The sequence below is a fragment of the Ranitomeya variabilis genome, chromosome 6, assembly GCF_051348905.1.
Source record: "Ranitomeya variabilis isolate aRanVar5 chromosome 6, aRanVar5.hap1, whole genome shotgun sequence".
NCBI lineage: Eukaryota > Metazoa > Chordata > Amphibia > Anura > Dendrobatidae > Ranitomeya > Ranitomeya variabilis.
In genome coordinates, this window is record NC_135237.1 from 470,524,225 (window position 1) to 470,550,204 (window position 25,980).

The 25,980-nt window shown below is 44.3% G+C and overlaps 1 protein-coding gene across 1 annotated transcript in view; it reads left to right on the plus strand.

Moving 5' to 3' along the window:
- The window catches only part of MCMDC2 (minichromosome maintenance domain containing 2), a 127,927-nt gene that overhangs the window by 30,433 nt on the left and 71,514 nt on the right, over positions 1 to 25,980 (plus strand). Inside the window, exons 7-11 of the mRNA XM_077270605.1 lie at positions 3,074 to 3,202; positions 3,669 to 3,906; positions 5,052 to 5,257; positions 5,537 to 5,697; positions 7,823 to 8,002. Of these exons, the coding sequence (XP_077126720.1) occupies positions 3,074 to 3,202; positions 3,669 to 3,906; positions 5,052 to 5,257; positions 5,537 to 5,697; positions 7,823 to 8,002 (914 nt within the window). The remainder of the gene's footprint in view (positions 1 to 3,073; positions 3,203 to 3,668; positions 3,907 to 5,051; positions 5,258 to 5,536; positions 5,698 to 7,822; positions 8,003 to 25,980) is intronic.

Sequence of the window (25,980 nt, forward strand, 5' to 3'; positions counted from 1 at the left end):
CTAACCTGTCACATGCAACTCGACACACAAAAAGTTGCTACACGCATGTCGCCACACAAAACTCATCTCACAAAAGTCACTACATGCATGTCACCACATGCAACTCAACACACACAACTTGACACATGAAACTCACCCTAAAACACACACAAGTCTGGTATTTCCTTCAAAAATAAAAATCTGATTCATAAGCAGACAAACTACAAGAGCAACAACTGTACCATATAGGAAATACGGCAGCTGTCAGTCACATGACCTGTCTATTATGTGTATGTGTGAGCTAATATATACTGCCAGGGGGAGGGCTTCCTGTTGGCTGGGGATTTATCAGGCTGCCAATTTAGCATACAAATACTGAGGTAAAAATACTGAGCAAATAACGTGTGAACGAGGTCTAATACAGGAGGAGATGACACACAGATATATACTATATACAGGAGGAGATGACAAACAGGTATATACTATATATAGGGGAGATGACACACACATATATACTATATACAGGGGAGATGACACACAGGTATATACTATATACAGGAGGAGATGACATACAGGTATATACAATATACAGGAGGAGATGACACACAGGTATATACGATATACAGGGGAGATGACACACACATATATACTATATACAGTGGAGATGACACACAGGTATATACTATATACAGGAGCAGATGACACACACATATATACTATATACAGGAGGAGATGACATACAGATATATACTATATACAGGAGGAGATGACATCCAGGTACATACTATATACAGGGGAGATGGCACAGATATATACTATATACAGGAGGAGATGACACACAGGTATATACTATATACAGGAGGAGATGACACACAGGTATATACTATATACAGGAGGAGATGACACACAGGTATATACTATATACAGGAGGAGATGACACACAGGTATATACTATATACAGGGGAGATGACACACACATATATACTATATACAGGGGAGATGACACACAGGTATATACTATATACAGGAGGAGATGACATACAAGTACATACTATATACAGGGGAGATGACACAGATATATACTATATACAGGAGGAGATGACACACAGGTATATACTACAGTATATACAGGAGGAGATGACACACAGGTATATACTATATACAGGGGAGATGACGCATGTATATACTATATACAGGAGGAGATGACACACAGATATATACTATATACAGGAGCAGATGACACAGGTACATACTATATACAGGAGGAGATGACATACAGATATATACTATATACAGGAGGAGATGACATACAGGTACATACTATATACAGGGGAGATGACCCACACATATATACTATATACAGTGGAGATGACACACAGGTATGTACTATATACAGGAGTAGATGACACACACATATATACTATATACAGGAGGAGATGATATACAGATATATACTATATACAGGAGGAGATGACATACAGGTACATACTATATACAGGGGAGATGACACAGATATATACTATATACAAGAGGAGATGACACACAGTTATATACTATGTACAGGAGGAGATGACACAGGTATATACTATATACAGGAGGAGATGACACACAGGTATATACTATATACAGGAGGTATAACACAACCAGAAAACATTTTACCGAAAAAGCCGGCAAAGGAATGGGCGGATTAACACATAATAATGCAAAACAGCCCCAGGCCTACTTTAAAGGCCACCCACTCCATATAACTACTGAAAATGAGGAGGGTAAAGGAGTATATTGGGTATCAAAGTCTATTAGATATACAATGTATAAATACAATCATCAATTACATAAGTACAAAACATAAATAGAAAACTACATATAAAATACATACAGGATGAGGACAGAACATCCCACTGGTGAACGGGGCCCAAATGGTCAAACAGTCTGCACTAGACCGCAGACTAATAGTAGGTGTAACCGCAGGATGCCATATGGCTAAATAAGTGCAATACAGTGACCACAATCACTACTGATGGGCACCGCCAGACATGCGGATATATATACAGATATATAGGAGGAGATGACATACAGGTATATAGTATATACAGAAGAGATGACATACAGGTATATACTATATACAGGAGGAGATGACACATAGGTATATACAATATACAGGAGGAGATGACATTCAGCAGGTATATACTATTTACAGGGAAGATGACATACAGGTATATACTATATACAGGAGATGACATACAGGTGTATACTTTATATAAGGGAGATGACAAACATGCATATACTGAGGGGAAAATGAGAGGTGTGAGGTGAAAATGAGGGGTGTGAGGTGAAAATGAAAAGGTGTGAGTGCAAAATGAGAGGAGTGAGGGAAAATAGTGGAGTGATCGGAAAATGACAGATGTGAGGTCGAAATGACAAGTGTTAGGGGGGAATGAGAGGAGTGAGGGGGAATGAGAGGAGTGAGGGGGAAAATAAGAGGAGTGAGGGGGAAAATGAGAGGTGTAAGGGAGAAAATGAGAGATGTGAGGGGGAAAATGAGAGGTGTAAGGGAGAAAATGAGAGACGTGAGGTGCTATAACTAACCACAGATATTTACTATGCCCAGGCAACGCCGGGCTCTTCAGCTAGTGTCATAATAAATCTGGTTATTAAACCACTGTCAGCATACTACAGGATAACATTTCTATACAGATACGCCACCTTACTCAAATTGCTGCTCTTATTAGGAAGGATAGGTTGAAATGATAAAATCTTTGTGCGCCATTTTTACTAGTCACCTGAGCAGCGCATCAGAGAGAACTAGTCAGTCTTATAGCTGATGGCAAGGCCTTTTTTCCCCATTTGCCGTCTCTCGCAGTGTGCGAAGTCAACACTATCTTTACCAGGCAGGATGTCAATCAAGGCAAAGAGTGTGATAACAGTGAGGTGACCAGTCCCCACTGCAGTAGATATAAGGATATGTTCACATACAGTATGTCAGTTCTGCTATACTGCATGCCACATGTTATCACACCCTTGAGAGTTACATTTATTACATTTAGACATGTATTACAGCTTTATTTTAACAGATTCCTTTTATGTTCTTCCGTAGATGAATTAATAGACAGAATGAAAATTGGAGGAAGATATAGAGTAATAGGTATACCAGTATGTGGCCTGAATGGCTCTCGAGTAACAGTCTGTATAGAAGCTAATAATTTTCATCAGTATATTGCAAGCTGTAAGTATTTTTCATGAATTCTATAAAAAAGAAAGGAAAACCAGTCAGGGCCACTACAGGAGAAATCAGATATTGCATGGTGCCAATTCAAGTGAATTGAATCCATGGCTGTGCGAGTTCTCCAGGACAGGAGCGGCTCTACACTTTCTAGTGTGGCCATATGAATTGGGGATGTCTTCATGGGACATCAGTAGTGGGGAATCAGTCAAGCAAAGCATTTTATGAGTATTAAAATACTGTATACAAAACTCATACAATTTCACTAGGGCTCTGTGGACTGCAATGTATCATCTATCCTTGCAAGAGCTGGATATATAATTCCAATGATGAGATGAAATCTCCTTTGAAATTAGGAAAAGCATTTCTTAAAGCTTGAATGAAAATATATAGACATCTCAGAAATCATTAGGGCTTTGCTCATGAGCTAAGTGCAAAATGTCCTAATGAATGTTCCCTCCTCTCTCAGATCCACATACAATATGCAAAGCATTTCAAAAACTACACTTGAAGACTCTGAGCTCACCATGGATTTTCACCGGTATCCTTGCAAATATTTTCGCTGCACAAGTTTTTCCAGTGGGAATGCACAATACTCTAAAACTTTGCATGCTCCTCAGTCTTGTGCAGACATGTAATGAAGACAAAGAAATTGGAAATCCCCTCGATCTAATGGTTGTGACAAATGATACAATGATTGTAGAGCGGTAAGAAAAGTACAAGTAAAAGTAGTAATGCATTTTATTTTGAGAAGTCTTTTCCTAATGATGTAAGATATCAACCTTAAAGGGGTGTTCCCAAGTTTAAAAGTTATCTCCTATTTGGTGGCAGTGGACAACTTTTTCCAATTTTGAGGGGGTACGATCGCTGTGGCTCCTACCGATCTTAACGGGAACCTGTCACCCCCAAAATCGAAGGTGAGCTAAGCCCACCAGCATCAGGGGTTTATCTGCGGCATTCTGTAATACTGTAGATAAGCCCCCGATGTATCCTGAAAGATGAGAAAAAGAGGTTAGATTATACTCACCCAGGGGCGGTCCCGGTCCGGTTCTGGTCTGATAGGTGTCGCGGTCCGGGGCCTCCCATCTTTTTACGATGACGTCCTCTTCTTGTATTCACGCTGCGGCTCCGGCGCAGGCGTACTTTGTCTGCCCTGTTGAGGGCAGAGCGAAGTACTGCAGTGCGCAGGCGCTGGGCCTCTCTGACCTTTCCCGGCGCCTGCGCACTGCAGTACTTTGCAGACAAAGTACGCCTGCGCCGAAGCTGCAGCGTGAATACGAGAAGAGGACGTCATCATAATAAGATGGGAGGTCCCGGACCGGACCGCGACGCCCATCGGACCAGAACTGGACCAGGACCGCCCCCAGATGAGTATAATCTAACCTCTTTTTCTCATCATTCAGGATACATCGGGGGCTTATCTACAGTATTACAGAATGCCGCAGATAAACCCCTGATGCTGGTGGGCTTAGATCACCTTCGATTTTGGGGGTGACAGGTTCCCTTTAAGAACAGAATGAAGCAGGAGGCAATTTTGTGTACTACTTCTCCATTGATTCTTAATGACTGCATCAGAGATTGACGTTTGCAGTACTCATCTGATGCGTATTACTGCACTGCCTCTCCATTCATTCTATTTGGCTATCTTTATTGGTGCCATAGACAAAGAACAGAGCACTGATGACCATGTGGGACCATTACCCCAAATAAATTAGGATCAGTAGTCTGACCTCCAGCACTCAATAACCTATCCAGTGGGCCAAGGCTCTTCGGGTCACTTCTACATGGCTTCTAAAAACAATTGGGTTTGAAATAGTTTGTTTCATATCTGTGACATGATCTTTTCTTTCAGACTGATGAGGTACAGCATTTGTCTTATTCCACGTGGAGTTCATCATACACATTTCAATGATCTATTTGCTACAGTAACTAAAGATGAACTGGGAACTGGAACTGCCATTATCCATGCTGGTAGTGCCTTAATGGCCAAAGGTGGAGTGTGCTATATTGGGGATATCAACACCTACAAAAAAGAGAAACTTGATCTATTATTATCAGGTACAGTATAATATTTGTGGAATAATAACTGTACAGAGACACTATCCTCACATTTTCATCCCTATGAAACTAGTGGGTGTTTGGGGAAGGTCACCTACATTTCTACTTTTGGTGTTCAGCTCCAACCTTCACCTGACTGAAGACCTTGAAGGTATATTCAAATTCTCCAGAATTAGCTTGTGTATTTTCTCATATACATACTGACCTTTGTTTGTATTCTTTTTATTGTTGGCTGGTTTCAAATTTTATATGCCCATTTCAATGTTTTTCTTTCCCAAGTTTTGGAGAGCAGGAACATGACTTTATTCATACCTGGGAAGAAATATGGCGATGGTGTTGACCAGCAGGTGTTCATTTCTGTTCAGTGCAATTTCTGGTCCTATGCAGATTTATCTTCTAAGAAATGTAATACCAAGGAGCCTGCCCTTATAGGTCAGATGGTGAGTAATCCTATCTACGCTTATAAAGAGGTCACCATGTCAAAAGTAGGCAGTTTGCGCTCTTATTTTATTCCTGTTGCCCCCGAGTATTTGGTTTATATTCTTTCTTTCTTTTTTTTTTAAATCCATCATGGGCCTTTTTATTTAGCATGCACAATATGCTAATTTTTATAGTCATTATCGAGGGGATGTTCCTAACGGGGTAACTTTGCAAAGAATCCTATAATGTACCCTTGGTAAAAACCATAAAAATTGGCATGTTTGGTGCATTCAATGGAAAGACTCCAACATCTGAAATTGTATGGCAAATGTAAAAAAAGAAAAAAAAAGCAACGGGACTAAAATAAGAGGAAAATTTGTCCACATTTGACCAGGTAACAGACCCTCTTTCAAGCGTTTGAACAGTGAGGATATGTTCTTTTAGGTCACGTTAAGTATTTGGTCAGTATTTTACATCAGTATTTGCAATCCAAAACTAGGAATGGGTGAAAAATGCAGACGTGATGGCGTGTTTCTATTATACTTTTCCTTTAATTGTTCCACTCCTGATTTTGGCTTACAAAGAGAAACCCAAAGGTATTAACTGGGACATAAACTGGTTTGCATGCAGCATGTGTCATGATCCGTTCCAGGGTTTAATCCTGTCTGCCCTTTTTCTGGGCGGATCATGTCAAGGGTTAACTTTGCCCTGCCTCATTCTGGGCTCAGGTTTGCTATTTAGCTCCTATGCATCCTGCAGGGGGGTGTCAGCTATAGTTCTGCCTTCGGCTTGTGAACCTGACTCTGGTAGCTCTTGATTTGTCCTGATGTGATCCCTGACTTGCCCCGTATCTCTTGACTTCCTCCGTCTGCCCTTTTCCCAACGTTTCCCTGTTTGTCGGTTTGATTGTCTGGTTTCTGACTTGGCTTGTATTTGGAATCGCTTCTGCCTTCTTACTTTGTCTTATCCGCTTCTGACCATTGCTGAACCTCCTGGCTTGTTCCTGACCACGTGTATTGCTGATCCTTTTGGTACTTCTGCCTCTAATTGTTTTTTGACTCGGCTTGTCTGACCATTCTCTCGCCACTTGGTGGCGCCTGTGCTGCTTGCCTGTGGTGTTACTCTGTGTACGCAGTCTCACTTCCCGCTCAAGCTCCCACTGGTGGAGGTTGCGTTATACTGCACTGCAGCAGCATTACAGCATGTAAGGGCATATTCACACTAGCCGCTAAACAGAAAAAAAACAAAGACTGAAGCATAATGATTAACCCCTTAGTGACCAAGCCAATTTTTACAATTTTGACCACTGTCACTTTATGAGGTTATAGCTCTGGAATGCTTCAACGTATCCCATTGATTCTGAGTGTTTGTTCGTGACATATTTTACTTCATGTTAGTGGTAACATTTCTTTGATATAACTTGCGTTTATTTATGAAAAAATGGAAATTTGGCCAAAAAATTGAAAATGATGCAATTTCCAAACTTTTAATTTTTGTGCCCGAAGAGTTATGTCACACAAAATAGTTAATAAATAACATTTCCCACATGTCAACTTTACATCAGCACAATTTTGGAAACATATTTTTTTTTGCTAGGACGTTATAAGGGTTAAAAGTTGACCAGAGATTTATCATTGCTCCAACAAAATTTACAAAAACCATTTTTTAGGTACCACCTCACATTTGAAGTGAGTTTGGGGGGTCAATATGACAGAAAATACACAAAAGTGACACCATTCTAAAAACTGCACCCATCAAGGTGCTCAGAACCACATTCAAGAAGTTTATTAACCCTTCAGCTGCTTCACGAGAACTAAAGCAATGTGGAAGGAAAAAATGAAAATTTTACTTTCACAAAAAATATTCTATAGACCCAAACTTTTTTTTATTTTCACAAGGGAAACAGGAGAAAATGGACCACAAAATTTATTGTGCAATTTACAAATACTCAACGTGTGCACATGGTCTAATGGAGGTGTCCAGTTTGTTAGCGTCCAGTTTTGTAACAGTTGGATGGATTTGTAGTGCATTTCCTAGTTGATACAATATCGGTCATGCAGGAATTTTTTTATCCTGAAATAAAAAAATATTTGCATGGAGGGTTTTTTATTGCCTAAAGTGTGTGTCTTTTATATCTTTTAACAGGATTTAAGTGCAATACCATCACCTCTTGTTGATGCATTTGGAGCATTAATACAGTGCAGTCAGGTATCTCACACATATACAGATGTTTCTCTCGTACAGCATAGTCTAAGAAGAGCTATAAGCCCTGGAACATCTCTCTGCCTGGCAGCCCAGCAGTTTACCACCCAAGACTTTGAAGAGGTGACTACCATCTCAAAGTTTTATTTTACTAATACTAGTAGTGTTGCAGTGGTTATTCAACTCTCAACATTTAGGCTATGTGCACATGTAGGAAATGTGGTGCAGAATTTTCTGCACTAAATCTGCATCTCCTGGCAGAATCTACAGGTGCGGTTTTGATGCGTTTTTGATGCGGTTTTAGTGCGTTTTTTGTGCGGTTTTTACCACTGCGGATCACTATTAATGGAGGGGTGCAGAAACGCTGCAGAAACGCACAAAAGAAGTGACATGCACTTCTTTGAAATCTGCAGCGTTTCAGCGCGGATTTTTCTGCACCATGTGCACAGCTTTTTTTTTTCACATTGATTTACATTGTACTGTAAACCACAGTGCAGATCTGCAGCGTTTCTGCAGCAGAAAAATCCGCTGCAGATCTGCACTAATTCTGCACTAAATCTGCATCGTGTGCACACAGCCTAAAGGTGCATTTAATCTGCATTCATGCATTGCAAATTTTGCCGCAAGTGTGAGAGGAAAATACTTTGTTTTGCGGCAATTTTTTATAATCTCGGCAAACCTGTGCAGTTATAATGTGTGAATGAAACATTAGATGAGCTGATAATGAATGAGCATTCATTGAGTCCCCTCGCTCAAGATTATTAAAACATAGAAACAAGTTGGCAATTACACGTTGAATACTTGTTAGTCGGTAACTCGATAGATAAAAATAATTGTTTTCGGCAGGAATGCGTTGACAACAACATATTTCTACATGGTAACAGAACAATTGTATTAATGATCGTTCTGTTCCTAATTGTCACCAATCGGTCTGTATAAACAAGTGCCGATCAACTTGTGTAGAATTGATCATCTTTCTTTAGCAGACCTAGATCTAAAGGTCGGTTTCACATGTTCGTGTATGGCCATATGTACTCGGATTGCGATGCATGGACTGACCGCGGGTCTCCTGACTCTTTGCCTATGACGCTGATGAGTTCAGTTCAGGAGACATGCGGCCATTTCGTCCATCACGGTCCAAGTACATTCTACGCAACATGGATGTGTAAAATCAGCCTAAAAGTGTATTCTGGCCACAATATTCATCACCTCTATGGATTTAATTCCAGACTGACCATTGTAGCTTGAAATCATCATTCCATAGAAAAATTGGTTAACAATTATTTACTGAAATAGAAAAGATAAAAAATTATTTTTAAGGAAAACTTTCTTTTCTTTCTTAGTAAGGGATTAATCCTCCCATTACTGGAATGACTCTCTTCTCTATTATGTTTGATGCTTATACAGACCAGGCTGGAGCGAGCCGCCCCACCCCCTCCCCCGGGCGGCGTGCGTGGAAGCCGCCATGACAGGGGGTTTGGAGCAGGAAGAAGGGGGCATGGGGTTCACTCCTAGGGGTGGGTTGATTCTGGCCAGAGAGGGTATGGGGTGAGTGGGGGCAAGGAGCCGATCACTTCCCGCTCTGAGGACCTGTGAGCAGGAAGGGACGCCAGCGCTTACCATGGCGTCCATTGAACACGTGCCGGCACAGCTGCGGGCGGCGTCGGCGTCGCAGCCTCCCAGCTGGTTGGAGCCTCAGGTGTCTGTCATCCTGGGCGGTAGCAGCAGCGGCAGTAGCGGTGCGGATCCCGCGGTGGCCGGGCCCGGTGAGCGGCGGTCCAGGCGAGTGCGCCCTCCAGAGCGCTTATCCCCCGACCTTACCCCGGCATCCCAGCGGTGGCGCAGGAGCCCCTCAGGGGACCCTCTGGGCCACGCGCCTGCTCACAAGCGCCCCAGCAGGCCGTGGTCCGGGAGGAATCCATCTGCCGCGCTGGGGCCTGCGGCGGCGGTTGGGCCTTCTCCCCCATCACTTCGGGGGTCTGGGCCTAAGCACGCCAAAGCCACCAACGGACGGACCGAGGTCACGGCGGGCCGCCGCGGTGATGGCCAGGCCGCCCGGCCTGCTTCCTGCGGCAGCATTAGACGGCGGGGGAGCATCCCAGTGGCAGTGGCGGGCAGCACCCCAGACCCAGCAGGGCTGCTGGACTCGGCCAGGGAGCGCCGTTCCCCTCACACACCTGCGACCGGGCCTGCATCTATTCATCTGGCGGCGGCAGACGGCAGTGTTTCGGTCGGGCCTATACGATACCAGGCTGCCCCCTCGGCTGACGGGGTCAGCACGGTCCCCTCTGCAGGGGTCAGGTCAGCGGGAGTGGCATTGAGGAGCGAAGTTCACATTCGTGAGGGCACAAGGACGGCTTCGGGATCAAGAGACGGCTGGACGGCGACAGCGTCTGCAGCTGGGGGGATTACAGCTCCCCTGCAGCCTGGTGAGAATCCATCTATGTATTGTTTGTCCCCGGCGTTTTCGACGCCGACTTTGACTTCTGTAGATCGGGTTGGGGGGTATGTAGAGCGGGGTGATGGGGTCGGTATGCAGGCGGAGGCGAGTCGTGAAGGGGTGGGGGAGTTGTTGTCGGGTGTACGAGAGCTGTTGTCACGGTTGGGCAGTGGTAGGCCAGGGCCGTCTCCTTTGTCAGCTTGGGTCGGATCGTCTGATTCGGGGTTGGCGTTGTCTGGCAGCGGTTCTACCGAACAGGGCAGGTCGGCTGGGCCGGTCTCGGTATTGGTGCAGACTGAAAAAGAGAAAGGGGGGGCAGTGGTAGGCCAGGGCCGTCTCCTTTGTCAGCTTGGGTCGGATCGTCTGATTCGGGGTTGGCGTTGTCCGGCAGCGGTTCTACCGAACAGGGCAGGTCGGCTGGGCCGGTCTCGGTATTGGTGCAGACTGAAAAAGAGAAAGGGGGGGCCTTCGGCTGGATGATAAGGCGTGTGGTGAGGTGTATGTTTGCTTTGAGGGGCCGGTAGGGGCGCACTTGAAGAAGGAAGTGCGCGAAAAGATTTGGAAGGACGAGTACATGGAGATATTTTCGCTTTTGCCGTTGGAAAAATTTAACCTTGATAAGAGTAAGAAGGAGGATAGTAAAAAGGAAGATGAGGAAAAGCAGAGATGGCGTCTTATTCCTCAGACGTTTGTAAATTGGCTTCAGGCGTTCACGATTTTGGCAAGCGTTATTGGCGAGAAAGCTCCCGAGAATTGCTCTGCTTTGTTTTGTTATATGGATTCCATAGGTGAGGCGCATAGGGCCTATGGAGGTCAAGCATGGTTACGATACGATGAGCAGTTTCGGCAGTGGAATGCGGTTCGTCCTGCGATGCGGTGGGATCAGAAGGACATTGGCTTGTGGTTGCGCGTGATGGCGCCAGCGAAGTTTGGTCACTCCTTTCAAAGCGGGGCCGGAACTTCCGGCCAAGGCGCTTCGCAAGGTTCCTCTTCAGGAACCGGGGGTCAATCAGGACAATCCGGCGGTCAGAAGCACGGCGTGTGTTGGCAGTTCAACGAGGGCCAGTGTAAGTTCGGAGCGACTTGTAAGTTCAAGCATTTGTGCTCGCACTGCAACAGCGCTTCCCACAGAGCCTCCAAGTGTTTTAAGAAGAAAAGGAAGCCAGAGGGTAATTCCAAAGGGGGTGACTCCGGTGAGGGTGGACGCGATGGCCCCCTATCTAAATAGGTTCCCCGATAGGGAGAGGGCAGAGTTGCTCAGGGCTGGGTTTAGCATTGGTTTTTGTATACCTGCCCTGGTTTTTGTGGTAGTTTGAAGAACCGAGTTTGAAGAACCTTAAATCAGCCAAGTTGCACGCATCAGTCGTGTCAGAAAAGTTAAGCAAAGAGGTGGCTTTAGGTCGGATGTCTGGACTTTTTCCCACTCCTCCTTTGGACGATTTGGTGGTGTCGCCTTTGGGTGTGGTCCCCAAGAAGGATCCCAATAAGTTTAGGCTCATTCAGCATCTGTCATACCCGAAAGGGAGGTCCCTGAATGATGGGATTGATCCAGAGCTTTGTTTGGTGGTTTATACGTCGTTTAATGAGGCAGCCAGGTGGGTGCGCAGTTGTGGTAGGGGGGCATTGTTGGCTAAGACCGATATTGAGTTGGCCTTTCGTTTATTGCCGGTTCACCCCGATAGCGTGAGGTTGTTAGGCTGTTATTGGGACTGCGGGTTTTATGTTGACCGATGTTTGTTGATGGGCTGTTCGCTGTCGTGCGCTTATTTTGAGGCCTTCAGTTCTTTTTTGGAGTGGGCGGTGCGAGATGTGTCCGGCTTGGATTCTGTGATTCATTATCTGGACGACTTCTTGTGCATAGGTCCTGATCAGTCTCAATGTTGTGAGGTCCTGTTGAGGACAGTTGTTTGGGTTGCTGAGCGTTTTGGGGTCTCGCTGGCACCGAGCAAGACTGAGGGTCCGTGCATGAGTCTTTTTTGGGTATTGTCATTGATTCCGTGAAGTGGGAGTTTAGGTTGCCGGTTGACAAGTGGGGCTTGAGAGACGAGGTGGCCTGGGCTCGGCGTTTGAAGAAATTGCGGCTGCACGATGTGCAGTCGCTCATTGGAAAATTGAATTTTGCATGCCGAATTATCCCAATGGGGAGGATTTTTTCACGTAGATTGGCTAGGGCTACGGCCGGGATTACCGCCCCACATCATTTTGTTACTTTGTCGGCTGAACACAAGGCCGACTTGGAGGTTTGGGACCGTTTTTTGTCCCGTTATAACGGGCGTTCCTTGTTGTTGGAGGAAGCAGTGGGTAACGCTGAGTTAGATTTATTTACCGACGCGTCAGGCGGTATTGGATTTGGGGCCCTTTTTCGGGGGCCGTTGGTGTGCTGCTAGATGACCGGAAGCCTGGTTTGAAACAGGGTTGGTACGGAACATTACCTTGTTGGAGATTTTTCCGATTTTGGTGGCGGTGCAGCTTTGGGGGCGACGATTTTCGAAATAAAAGGGTTAGTTTTAATTGTGATAATATGACGGTCGTGTGTGCCATTAACAGTTTGACGACAGCTTCGCCCCCTGTGATCAGAGTTCTTCGGCAGTTGGTTTTGTCTTGTTTATCCTTGAATGCTTATTTCACGGCATCACATGTGCCCGCTGTTTATAATTGCATTGCCGATTCTCTGTCTCGTGTCCAGTGGGAGCGTTTTCGGTCGCTGGCTCTGGAGGCCGACGAGACGGGGCTGGAATGCCCGGCGGAGCTTTGGAGCGTGGTGTCCGGGCTGCAGAACCTTTAATTCAAGCGTCCTTGGCGCCGAGTACGTGGTCGGTTTATCAGGCGGTATGGAGCACTTGGGAGAGCTGGTTGGCGTCTTGTGGTGTTGTGGGTACTGGTCGGGACCAAGTGGGGGTGTTGTTGTTATGGTTGAGTCATGGGGCGGATCAGGGATGGTCGGCAGCGAAGGTTGATAGGACTATAGCGGCTTTAGCTTTTGGTTTCAGGCTCCGGGGCCTACAAGGTTTGACAAAGTCTTTTTTGGTAAAGCAAGCTGCGAAGGGGTTGAAAAGAACAGGTAGCCGAGGCTATCACAGGCGCCCGGTGTCTTTTGAAATGTTGGAGCGGTTGGGGGTACGTCTGGGTGATATATGTGTTTCCAACTTCGAGGTTGCGCTATTTCGCCTAGCTTTTTTGTTGGCCTTTTATGGAGTGTTGAGGGTTGGGCAGCTAGTGTCTCCTACTACGGTTCGTCAAGGGGGCCTTTGGGCTGGGGACTTTTTGTTTCCGAGAGGTCGCTGCAATTTTGGATTCGGAAGTCTAAGACTGATCAGACGGGACGGGGTAAAAAGGTGGTTTTGGGCGCCGTTCCAGGTTCTGTTATGTGTCCTGTCCGTTGCTGGCAGGATTTTGAGAGGCTTCACCCGCGTGGGGATGGGCCTTTGTTGCGTCACGAGGACGGGTCTTTTCTGTCCAAATATCAGTTTGTAGCGGTTTTTCGGCAGTCTTTAGAGGCCATCGGTGTGGATTCTTCCAGGTTCACCTCGCATTCTTTCCGGATCGGGGCTGCTACGGAGGCAGCGCGGAATGGATTGGCTCCTGCGGTGGTACAGAGGATAGGGCAGTGGGAGTCTGGCCGTTATCGGAGTTATGTGAGGCCTTGAGGAGCTGGGGACTGTTCGGTCATTTTACTCGTTGTTGGCGCTTGCCTAAGTTGTTTATGTTTTTTCAGGTTCATCCTCGCTGTTGGTGTGGATTGTCGGCCACTCCTATGTGTACTGGGGCACAAAGCGGGCAGACGTCCGACACGATGGAAGACAGCTCGGCTTTTCCAGGGACGTGGCCGTCATCAGGTGGTTGGGGTTTCGGGGCTTAGGTTGGAACAGAGTCCTGCAGGAGGTACACAATGGCATTCGATTGGACAGGCCTCCTGATATTTTGGTTTTACACGTTGGGGGAAATGACTTGGGAGTTCGCCCTTGTCGTGAGTTGATCCGGGACATTAAGCATGACTTGCTAAGGTTATGGGTTTCCTTTCGGGAAATGTCTATTGTGTGGTCGGAGATTGTTCCACGGAAATCCTGGAGGCACCCTAGGTCGGTGGACAAGATTAATAAAGCCCGCATCAAGGTGAATCGGGCCGTGTCTGGTTTTGTTGTGCGGAATGGGGGCTTGGCCGTGCGTCATTTCGAGTTGGAACGTGATGGTGACCAATTTCTTTTGGGTGATGGCGTTCATCTGAGCGCGGTGGGCATTGATTTGTTGGCCCTGGGGCTGCAGTCTGGAATTGAACGAGCCATAGCGGTTGGTGGGGACTCGGGTACTTGAGGGGGTCCAGAATCCTCGTGGTGGCGGGGGGAGGGGTCCTTGGAGTTGGTGCTAAATTGGCCTGGGGGGTCCGTCGGGATACGGATTCTCCAGTTGGTATAAGTTTTGGTTGCGAGTCTGGTGATTTGGGGGAGTCTTGGTAACGGTGGGCCAGATTCCTAAGTTGGAAGTGGACAATGGTAACCCTTTGGGGTATTTTGGTGCTCCTGAGCCTGTGGGGTAACGGCTGAGAGTAATCTACGGTTGGTCTCTTGTCCACTTGTTTATACTATGGTTAACACCAGACTTTTAGCTTCAAGGACCCATTCCCAGCTCATGTTACGGTTATGTTTTGTTTGTTTATAATAAAGGCCGCTGTGGCCAATTATATCCAACTTGAGACTCATGTCGTTATTCGGGGGTTGGGAAGGAGGGGGGTCGGAGACCCCTTGGGGAGGCACTTATTCACGGTAGTCGACAATACCAATGTCATGAAACTTTATTATTAATAGAAAGGTAGAATTACACTTACCAATAATTTGGTTTTCAAGAGTCTTCCTGACAGCAACATGTGATCACCCCCTCATCCTAATAGGGGTAGGAAAAACAGAGAGGTTAAAAACCCCTCTTTCCTCCCCATTTCCAGTGTTGTTCTTAGTAAATCAGAGACACTGGAGAATGCTTTAATCAAAATAACTTTTAATGGTTAAAACCCTTTCCATTCAGAGCCTGTTCTCACTTTCCTGACCAGGCCAATGTTTTCAATTCGGATCAGCGTCCCCTTTATGTGGTAATAACGTTGAAACCCTTAAACGTATCCAGTGCTTCTGGGAATATTTTTTTGTGACATATTGTACTTCATGTTAGCGATAAATTTAGGTAGATATTTTTTGCATTTATTTGGAAAAATATAGGAATTTTTGCAAAAATTTTACAATTTTCAAACTTTTAATTTTTACGCCTTTAAGCCAGATGTTTATATTAAGCAAAATAATTAATAAATAACATGTACCGCAAGTCTAAGCTACATCAACAACATTATTGAAACCTATTTTGTTTGTTAGGAAGTGAGAAGGAGTGAAAGTTTATCAGCAATATCTCATTTTTTCCAGCAAAATTTACAAAATACATTTTTTTAGGGGCCACGTCACATTTGGAAGAACTTTGAGGGGCATATGTGACAGAAAATACTCGAGAGTGACACCATTTTAAAAACTTCACCCCTCAAGGTGCTCACACCACATTCAAGAAGTTTATTAACCCTTCAAGTGCTTCACATGGATTAAAGCAATATGGAAGGAAAATGTATGTTACTTTAGCCTCAAATTTTGCATTTTCACAAGGGTATCGGGAGAAAATGGACCTTGCAATTTCTCCTTAGTACGCCGATGTCCCACTCTTTGGGCGCACGGCAGGACTTGGAAGGGAAGGAATACCATTTGACTTTGGAACTCAAAATTGGCTGGAATAGGTAGCGGATGCCATGTCACATTTGCAGAGCCCCTGATGTGCATAAACAGTGGATACCCCCTCACAATTGACACCTTTTTGAAAACTACACCCCTAAAGGAATTTATATACGTGTGGTGAGCACCTTGAACCCGCAAGTGATTCACAGAATTTTATAACGTCTTATAACGTTGAGCCGTTAAAATAAAAAAATATATACATTTTTGCTACAAAAATGTTGCTTTAGTCCCAAATTTCTTCATTTTCTCAAGGATAATAGGAGAACATGGGTTCGAGAGAGGTGGGTTGGGATAATAGGAGTTAACGTCTCCTCTAAAATGTAAAGACTGTGTAAGTGGTTGCAAAGACTGTAAAGATCCCCCACATCCTCTCGGTTCAATGTTGATAATTGTGAACAAGGGAAAGAAAAAGAGTTTTTCTTTTTAAATACGGGGTTATTAATTGGGGTGTCTGATAGATGCCTCTCTATTATAAACCCCTGGGCTTGATGCCAGCTGACTTCAACTCTAAAAAATATTGCCCAGATTGCCACTTCACCATGGAAATCGGGAAGAGTTGACGCTAAGCGGCATAATTGGCGCATCTAATGGATTCTCCATTTGTGGAGCTGCTGAGGGCTGGTCTTATTAGGCTGGGAAGGGGCCAATATCCATGGACCTTCCCGACCTGTTAATTTTAGCTTCTATCTGTCTGCTTTGCCTTATCTGGTTATTAAAAATAGGGGGGACCCCCCACTTCTTTTTTAAATTTATTTATTAACCACTTCCCGACCGACCCACTGTACATAAACGTCGGCGCTTGCTGGGCTTTGTGCAGCGCCGATGTTTGAGCGGTCAGTGGTCTCGCAGCGCTCAGGACCCCCAGGGTCCTGCAAGCATTGCAATTCATGTGCAGAGCGGTAGCTCTGACAGGTGACCTCATCAAGACTTGATTGGATCAGGTCCCAATTATGCTAACCCTTTGCTATCTTCTAGATGCCGCAATCGTAGCATTTAGAAGATAGCAGAGCGTGATCACTACTGTACTTACATCTGACGCCTCTATCATGAGGGATCCCGTGTTGTCCCGGCAGCCGGAGGTCACGTGATGTGACTTGTTAAGGTGCCGTTACACTAAGCAACTTACCAGCGATCGCGACCAGCGACGTGATCGCTGGTAAGTTGCTGTGTTGTCGCTGGGGAGCTGTCACACAGACAGCTCTCTCCAGCGACCAAGCGACTTCGGCATCGCTGAAACTGTCTTCAGCGATGCCGAAGTCCCCATGTAAAAAAAAAAAAAAAAACACTACATACGCACCTTCTGTCGTCCTTCATGTCCCTCGGCGCTTGCTGCACTGACTGTGTCTCAGCGCCGGCCGGCCGTAACAGCGGTGCCCAGCGGTGAACCGCTGTTACTGCAGGTTCACCGCTGGGCTCTGCTTTACGGCCGGACGGCGCTGAGACAGTCAGTACGGCAAGCTCCAGGGGACGTGACGGACAACAGACGGTGAGTATGTAGTGTTTTTTTTTTACTTTTACCATGGTATCCATGGTAAATATCGGGTTACTAAGCGCGGCCCTGCGCTTAGTAACCCGATGTTTACCATGGATACCAGTGAAGACATCGCTGGATCGGCGTCACACACGGCGATCCAGCGGTGTCAGCGGGAGAGTTGCGACGAAAGAAAGTTCGTCCACTCTCCCTGCAACCAGCGATATCCCAGCAGGATCCAGATCGCTGCTGCGTGCCAAACATAGCGATATCGCTATGCAGGACGCTGCAACGTCACGGATCGCTGGCGATATCGCTGCAACCTCGCCTAGTGTGACGGTACCTTTAGACTCACCCAGCAGCTGAGTCTAACAACCGATCTGAAAGTGTAAAACTGTCAGGTATCATAAAATGCAAAAAAAATTGAGTAAAAAAAAGTTAAAAAATGTTTAGCTATTAAAAAAGATCACAAAATAAATAAATAATAAAAAAAAAACATTAAACCAATTACGGATATTTTTGTAAAAACAAACAAAAGTACACATATTTTGTATCACCGTGTCCAGAACAGCCCGACCTATAAAACTGTTAAACTAGTTAACTCCTTCAGTGCACACCGTAAAAAATAAAAAAACGGAGCAAACTTTTGCTTTTTCATCATGCTACTAAACAAAAAGTAGAATAAAACGCGATCAAAAAGTTAAATCAAAATAAAAATGGTAGCAATGAAAATGTCATCTTGTCTCGCAAAAAACAAGCCGCCATACAGCTTCAACAGCGGAAAAACTAAAAAGTTATAGCTCTCAGAATAATGCAATGCAAAAATAATTATTTTTTCTAGAAAAGTCTTTATTGTGTAAAAGCGGCAAAACATAAAACAAATATAAATGTGGTATCGCTGTAATCATACTGACCAGAAGAATAAAGCTTCCTTACCAATTTTGCGGAATAACAGTAAAACGCCCTAAAAAAAAGATAGCAATAAAAAAGTCATGTGCCCGAAAATGGTACCAATAAAAACGTCAACTTGTCCCACAAAAAATAAGCCGTCACATGACTGTCGGACGAAATATGGAAAAATTATAGCCCTCAAAATATGGTGATGCAAAAATTTGTTTTTGCAATAAAAAGCGTCTTTTAGTGTGTGACAGCAGCCAAACATTAAAACCCAATATAAATCTGGTATCGCACCGACCCGAACAATAAAGTCATCTAATCACTTATACCACACGAGGAAGGGTGTAAAAAAACAAACAAAAACTAATTCTTCACCTGCTGTTGATTTGTTCATTTTGCCTCACAAAGATCGCAGTACAACTGGGCTCACATTTATCTTGCGCTCTGCTCTGAGCACTTACATCAGGGTTTCTGTGGAAAAACTCTGAAATACGTGATTCAGATGGAACCCCGGCTGAAGATTCCCTATTATGAGGCAGATGAAGGCACTGTGGACGCCATAGGACCTGTGATCCGGCGGTGTCCATCTTTTTAGTCATACATAAAAGCACGGTCCGACAGTTTTGGTCACCTCTGAAAAGGACACTGCTGAACAAAGGCCAGACGGAGACCAGAGTAACTCTGCTGCATCTCTATACTGGATCCCTCAGGGGTTTCATCTGAATCATGTCACGCTGAGATTTAGATGGAAACCCCAAAATAAGTGCTTAGCGTAGAGTGCCGGACAAATGTGATCCCAAATATGTAAAATATTCCCAATAAAAGCGTCAACACAATCCACACGAAACTCCCCACGCAAGTCTGTCATCTGTTAATGGAAATATAGGGGGCTTACATGTTACTGGCAGTACAAAGGCTCTGGAAAAGCGCTATAGCTTTTCACACACAAACCTCCTCTTTCCCACTAAGGGGATTAATCAAATTCTGCACTCCCAAATCCACATGCCCCCCTCCCTTCTGAGCCCCAATATGCTTAATCCTCATTTAGTGTCCACATGTTCGGCATTTCTGTAGCGATGAGAGTCCACCTAACTTATGGTGCATGTCTCCAGAAGCATGAGCTGCGCATAACGTAATGGGCACTACAATGTACTGATCACTACAAAGGTAGTTTGAAATTTTCACTCAGCAACATCCACTGCTGCTCGATTCTGGAAAACACTTATGGAGCTAAAATTGTCACTACACCTGTAGATAAATTCTAAAAGCGGTGTAATTTTCAAAATGGGGTCACTTGAGGAGGGATTCTGCTCTTCTGGCATTTAGGAGCTCTTTATATGGAGTCTAGAAACTATTCTAGAATAATTTTTTCTTTAAGGGTCAAGTAACGCTCTGTCCCTCCCGAGTCTCCCCGTGTGGCTAAGCAGTAATGTACAGCCACATAGGGGAAAAAATAGTAATATTTCATTCACTCAGCCAATTTTATACAAGTTTGTGAATTGTCTGAGGGTTAAAAATATGCACTAATCCCTAGATGAATTCCTTGAGAGGTGTAATTTACAAAGTAGGATCATCTGTGGGGGGTTTCTGCTGTTTTGGCATGCCAGCGGCTCTTCAAATGTGACATGGTATCCGCAACCTATTCCAGCCAAAATAGCGCTCATTCCCTTTCCAGCCCTACCAATGCACTTAGCAGTCATTTTCCAACAAATATGAGTATCTGCATACTTTGCAAAAATTGCACAACAAATTTTGGCATCCATTTTTTTCCGTTACCCTTGTGAAAACAAAAAAAAAAAGATTTAAAATAACATTTTATCCATTGGCTTCTATGGGGTTCAGGTTCGGGGTCAAGTTCTGGTACCCAAACTGAACTTTGGACTAAAGTTTGGCCAAACCTGAACTTTCATGGGACCGCTCATCCCTACACAAGAGGCCTTTGTTTTTTTTTCTATGAAATACATTAAAACATCACTCGTTTTTTTTTTGTTTTTTTTTTTTCAGTGCTGGAGTGGCGTCTTAAATGTAAGCCCTGGTCATATGTCTGCCCTCCGGCTTATTTGCAGTTTTTTTCAATAGCACTCAGATCACTCTGCCGCTATGTTTGGACTGTGCCAACTTCTGACTTGCTGTAAGTCAAAAGCTACGTCAGAAGAGCGCAATGCGAGTCTATGAAAGGCAGAAAGAGACTCTCAAAGACTTGTATTGTAAAGTGACCTCCGTGCAGCTCCATGAAACACTGGAGCTGCGAGCAGGTCACTGTTTGCTGGAGACCGACGGCGGGAATGGCGGCAAAAACGGATGAAAGGTGAGTATCAGACAGGGGACAGAGGATTTACATTTAAAGTGCTATTCCTGCGGTGCAATAAAAAAAAATCGCTGGAGTGATGCTTTAAACCCCCTGGAGTGCAGTTGGAGCAGCAAGCTAGACAGTTCGGCACTACAGAGGACTAACATGAAAACCAGAGAGAGAAAGGTATTATACTGTCTAACCCATGTTGTCTAGATTAAATTTAACAAGATTACTGACCTGTCCTGTTAGGAGCGCACTGAGCTTCCGACGCACCAACTGGCCCCCTCCCATCCTGTTGTTCTGACTTTGGCCAGCCCAGGTACCATTTGTCAAAACTGGAAGTAAAGGTGCTGCTCGCTTGCGCCATCCCTCTGCGGTCGAAGGTATGCCTCCTTCGTCTCCTCGCGGATCTTCGACACTTGACTGTCAGTGAATATCTACTGGGCCAGTAGGACTGGAACTCTGCTGTTGACTGGCAAAGTCCGGTGTCTGAGTCTTGACCGTCGTAGGGTGCAGGTCCTCGTCTTGACTGGCACAGCCGGAACTCTGGGTCTTTCCAAACATAGTTTGACCCTTAACAAGCGGTGCCCAGCACCCTGGTGGCGCAAACTGCCTGCTGAGGCCTGTCACGCTGGCTCCAATACTATCTCAGGTCCACGTCTCCTCCTCTCTTACTCTTGGCGCCAGTCTACCTGTGGTTTGGCGCTCAGGGCTTTTATATCTCCGGGCTCCGCCCCGCAAGTCGCCTGACCAGGTCCAGCACATGAATCTACTTCCCCTGAAATCCTCCTGGTACAAATTGGTTAGACCTGATTGCACCTGGCCAGTAGATCCTTCGTCACTATGATCACATTCCGCAAGGGCTCTTCAGGCGTATCACTGCTTGCTCTTACATTCCCCCTCCACCCGTTGTGCTACACTGCCATGGCACGCTCCTTACTTCTCCAGCTTTCACACCACGCTCCTTGACAGGTCATAGACAAGCTATGGAAATGCAGGCATGCATTGCAGAACTAGCCATGTCAGTGAGTGCATATTATACACATTCATGGTTTGTTCTTCACTCCTTCACAGCTCGTATATAACATACAGTGGCATGTAAAAGTTTGAGCCCCCCCGGTTAAAATTACTGTCATTATAAATAGTGAAGCAAATAGAAAATGAAATGATCTCTAACAGGCGAAAGTTAAAGATGACACCTTTTGGCAAAAAAAATATATTTTCATCTTTTACATTTTAAAAATTACAAAAAGGAAAATGGGCCGATGCAAAAATTTGGGCACCCTTGGAGATTTGTGTGCTCAGATAACTTTGACCAAGGTTTCAGACATTAAATAGCCTGTTAGGGTTATGGCTTGTTCACTATCATAGTTAGGAAAGGCCAGGTGATATATATTTCCCAGCTTTATAAAAACCCAGCCTCCTGTAACCTTGTGCCAAAAAAACTGCAGCAATGAGTTCTTCTGAGCAGCTGCCTAGCACTCTGAAAATTAAAATGGTGCAAGCAGGAGAAGGCTATAAGAAGATAGCAAAGCATTTTCAAGTTTCCCTTTCCTCAGTTCGAAATGTAATCCAAAAATTAACAAGAACAGTGGAGTCAAGATAAGGTCTGGAACACCAAGAAAAGTTTCAGTGAGAGCTGCATGTAGGATTGCTAGAGAGGCAAATCAAAACCCCCGCTTGACTGCAAAAGACCTTCAGAAAGATTTAGAAAACTCTGGATTTGTGCTGCATTGTTCTACTGTTCAGAGACACCTGCACAAATATAGCCTTCATGGAAGAGTCATCAGAATTAAACCTTTCCTGCGTCCTCACCATAAAATTCAGCATCAAAAGTATGCAAAAGAACATCTAAACAAGCCTGATGCATTTTAGAAACAAGTCTTGTGGACCAATGAGGTTAAAATAGAACTCTTTGGCCACAATGATCAAAATTATGTTTGGAGAAAAAGGGCACAGAATTTCAGGAATTAACATCACACCAACAATTAAGCATGGGGGTGGACTAATCATGCTTTGGGGTTGTGTTGCAACCAATAGCAGGGGGGAAATTTAATGGATAGAGGGAAGAATGGATTCAATTAAACCTCAACAAATTCTTGATGCAAACATAAGATCATTTGTAAAAAAGCTGAAGTTGAAAAGAGGATGGCTTCTACAAATGGATAATGATCCCAAACAATGGCCCTCAGTTGCCTGAACTGAACTTCATTGAAAATCTGTGGCTAGAACTCAAAATAGCAGTGCATGCAAGACGACCCAGGAATCTCACAGAGCTGGAAGTATTTTCCAATTAAAAATGGATGAAAATCCCTCAAACAGGAAGTGAAACACTCTTGTCAGGCTACAAAAAGCAATTACAAGCTGTGATACTTTCAAAAGGGGGTGCTACTAAGTGCTAACCATACAGGGTGCCCAAACTTTTGCATTGTCCAATTTTCCCTTTTTTTATTTTTTAAAATGTAATTTTTTTTGCCTAAGATGTAAAGGATATATCATCTTTAACATTAGCACTTTTAGAGATCATTTGATCTTCAACTTGCTTCAATGCTCACAATAATAAAACTGGAGAAAAAAGAGTTAAACCAGGTATAAATAAAGTAGAAAAGGGTTCAAATTTTTATTAAAGATACACATAACATGAACTGAACATAAGACCTGAATAAAGTACAATGGTACATGTGCAAAGATAGTACATAGAGGTAACCAAAAACCCTCCAACAGCCCAAATCACTTGAAGCCTATCAATCTATATATAAAGTGCATATGCATAGTATGAGGGCACAAGAAAATAATTGTCCTGCCAAATAGAAACCTACCTACCACCACAGTGGGGAGATAATTAATTCCTAGGGAGTTGGCAGTGACTCACCGCTGACCAATCTGTATATACAGTGCATATGCATAGTATGAGGGCACAAGACAATAGGTGTCCTGCCAAACAAAATCCTATCTAGCACCACAGTGGGGAGATAATTGCTTCATAGGGAGTTGGCAGTCACTTACCGCTGACAGGGGTTACAGGGTCCTGGGGCAGGTGTGAAGATAGAAGCCCCCCGACGCGCGTTTCGCGTCACTAATCGACCGCTTTATCAAGGGACTCCAAGGTTTTTGTGGCTACTAATGCTCACAATAAGGCTGCCGTCACACTAGCAGTATTTGGTCAGTATTTTACATCATTATTTGTAAGCCAAAACCAGAAGTGGGTGATAAATGCAGAAGTGGTGACGTGTTTCTATTATACTTTTCCTCTAAGGCCGGCGTCACACTAGGCGTATGAAGATACGGTCTGTTTTTTACGGCCGTAATACGCAGTAATTGTCCCAAAACACTGTTCCGTATTCAATGCGAAGTTGCGATCAAATATTCTTAAAAACATATATACAGTCTATATATATATATATATTTATTTATGTTTAATACAGCGCTAGATAGCAGAAAAGCCAGTAATTCAATTGCCGGCTTTTCCTATATCCTTCACAAACCTGACATGATATGAGACATGGATTACATACAGTAAACCATCTCATATCCCTTCTTTTATTACATATTCCTCTTTACTAATGTAAGAAGTGTCTGTGTGTCAAATTTGGGGTCTGTAGCTATTAAAGGGTTAAATCCCAGAAAAAATTGGCGTGGGCTCCCGCGCAACCCTTCATTACCTCATATCCCACCTCTACACGGGAGTGGGAAGAGAGAGGCTAAGTGTCAGAATAGGCGCATCTTACAGATGTGCCTTTTCTGGGGTGGCTGGGGGCAGATGTTTTTGCCAGGGGGGGTCCTATAACCATGGTCCCTCTCTAGGCTATTAATATCTGCCCTCAGTCACTGGCTTTCCCACTATGGCGGAGAAAATTGCGCGGGACCCCACGCCAATTTTTTCCGGGATTTAACCCTTTAATTTAATAGCTAGAGCCCCCAAATTTGACACACAGACGCTTCTAACATTAGAAAGGAGGAATATGTAATAAAATAAGGGATATGAGACGGTTTACTGTATGTAAACCATGTCTCATGTCCTGTCGGGTTTGTGAAGGAGATAGCAAAAGCCGGCAATTGAATTATCGGCTTTTCTGCTATCTAGCGCTGAATTAAATATATATATATATATATATATATATATATATATATATAATATGTGTGTGTGTCTCACTGATATACATATATATATATATATATATATATATATATATATATATATATATATATATATACACACACATACTATGTGTAGATATTTGTTCTGCCTATTCTATTCTGTCAGTGTGATTTTACTGTACACTGCACTGAATTACCAGCTTTTTTATAGAACACCGCTACGTATTTCTCGCAAGTCACACGCATGGTCCATGTGTAATCCGTAATTTTCTCGCGCCCATAGACTTTGATTGGCGGATTTTTTGCGCAATACGCTGACAAATGCAGCATGCTGCGATTTTCTATGCCCGTAACATACCGTATATTACGGATGCGTAATATACGGCAGATAGGAGCTGCCCCATAGAGAATCATTGGGCCGTGTGTTATGCGTATTTTCTGGACGTATTTTCTGCGCTCATACGTCCGTAAAACTCACTAGTGTGATGCCGGCCTAATTGTTCCACTCCTGGTTTTGGCTTACAAATCCTGATGTAAAATACTGACCAAATACTGCTAGTGTGACGGCAGTCTAACAGTAATTTTGACCAGGGGTGCCCAAACTTTTACAGGCTACTGTATAGTCTTGGCTGTATAGAACAGCAGGAATAGTGAGGGGGGAAATCAAAGCTACACACAGCCTGTGATAAGCTTTGGTCAGGGAAATGGCTTGCCCAAGGAGTAAGATACAAATCACATCCTTTGATCTGTGACTGCAGATAGAAGTCTTGGATATGGGAGATGGCTTGCATAAGGGTACCGTCTCACATTGGCACTTTGATCGCTACGACGGTACGATCCGTGACGTTCCAGCGATATCCATACGATATCGCTGTGTCTGACACGCAGCGGCGATCAGGGACCCTGCTGAGAATCGTACGTCGTAGCAGATCGTTTGAAACTTTATTTCGTCGCTGGATCTCCCGCTGTCATCGCTGCATCGTTGTGTGTGACACCGATCCAGCGATGCGTTCGCTTGTAACCAGAGTAAACATCGGGTTACTAAGCGCAGGGCCGCGCTTAGTAACCCGATGTTTACCCTGGTTACCATCGTAAATGTAAAAAAAAACAAACACTACATACTTACATTCCGGTGTCCGTCAG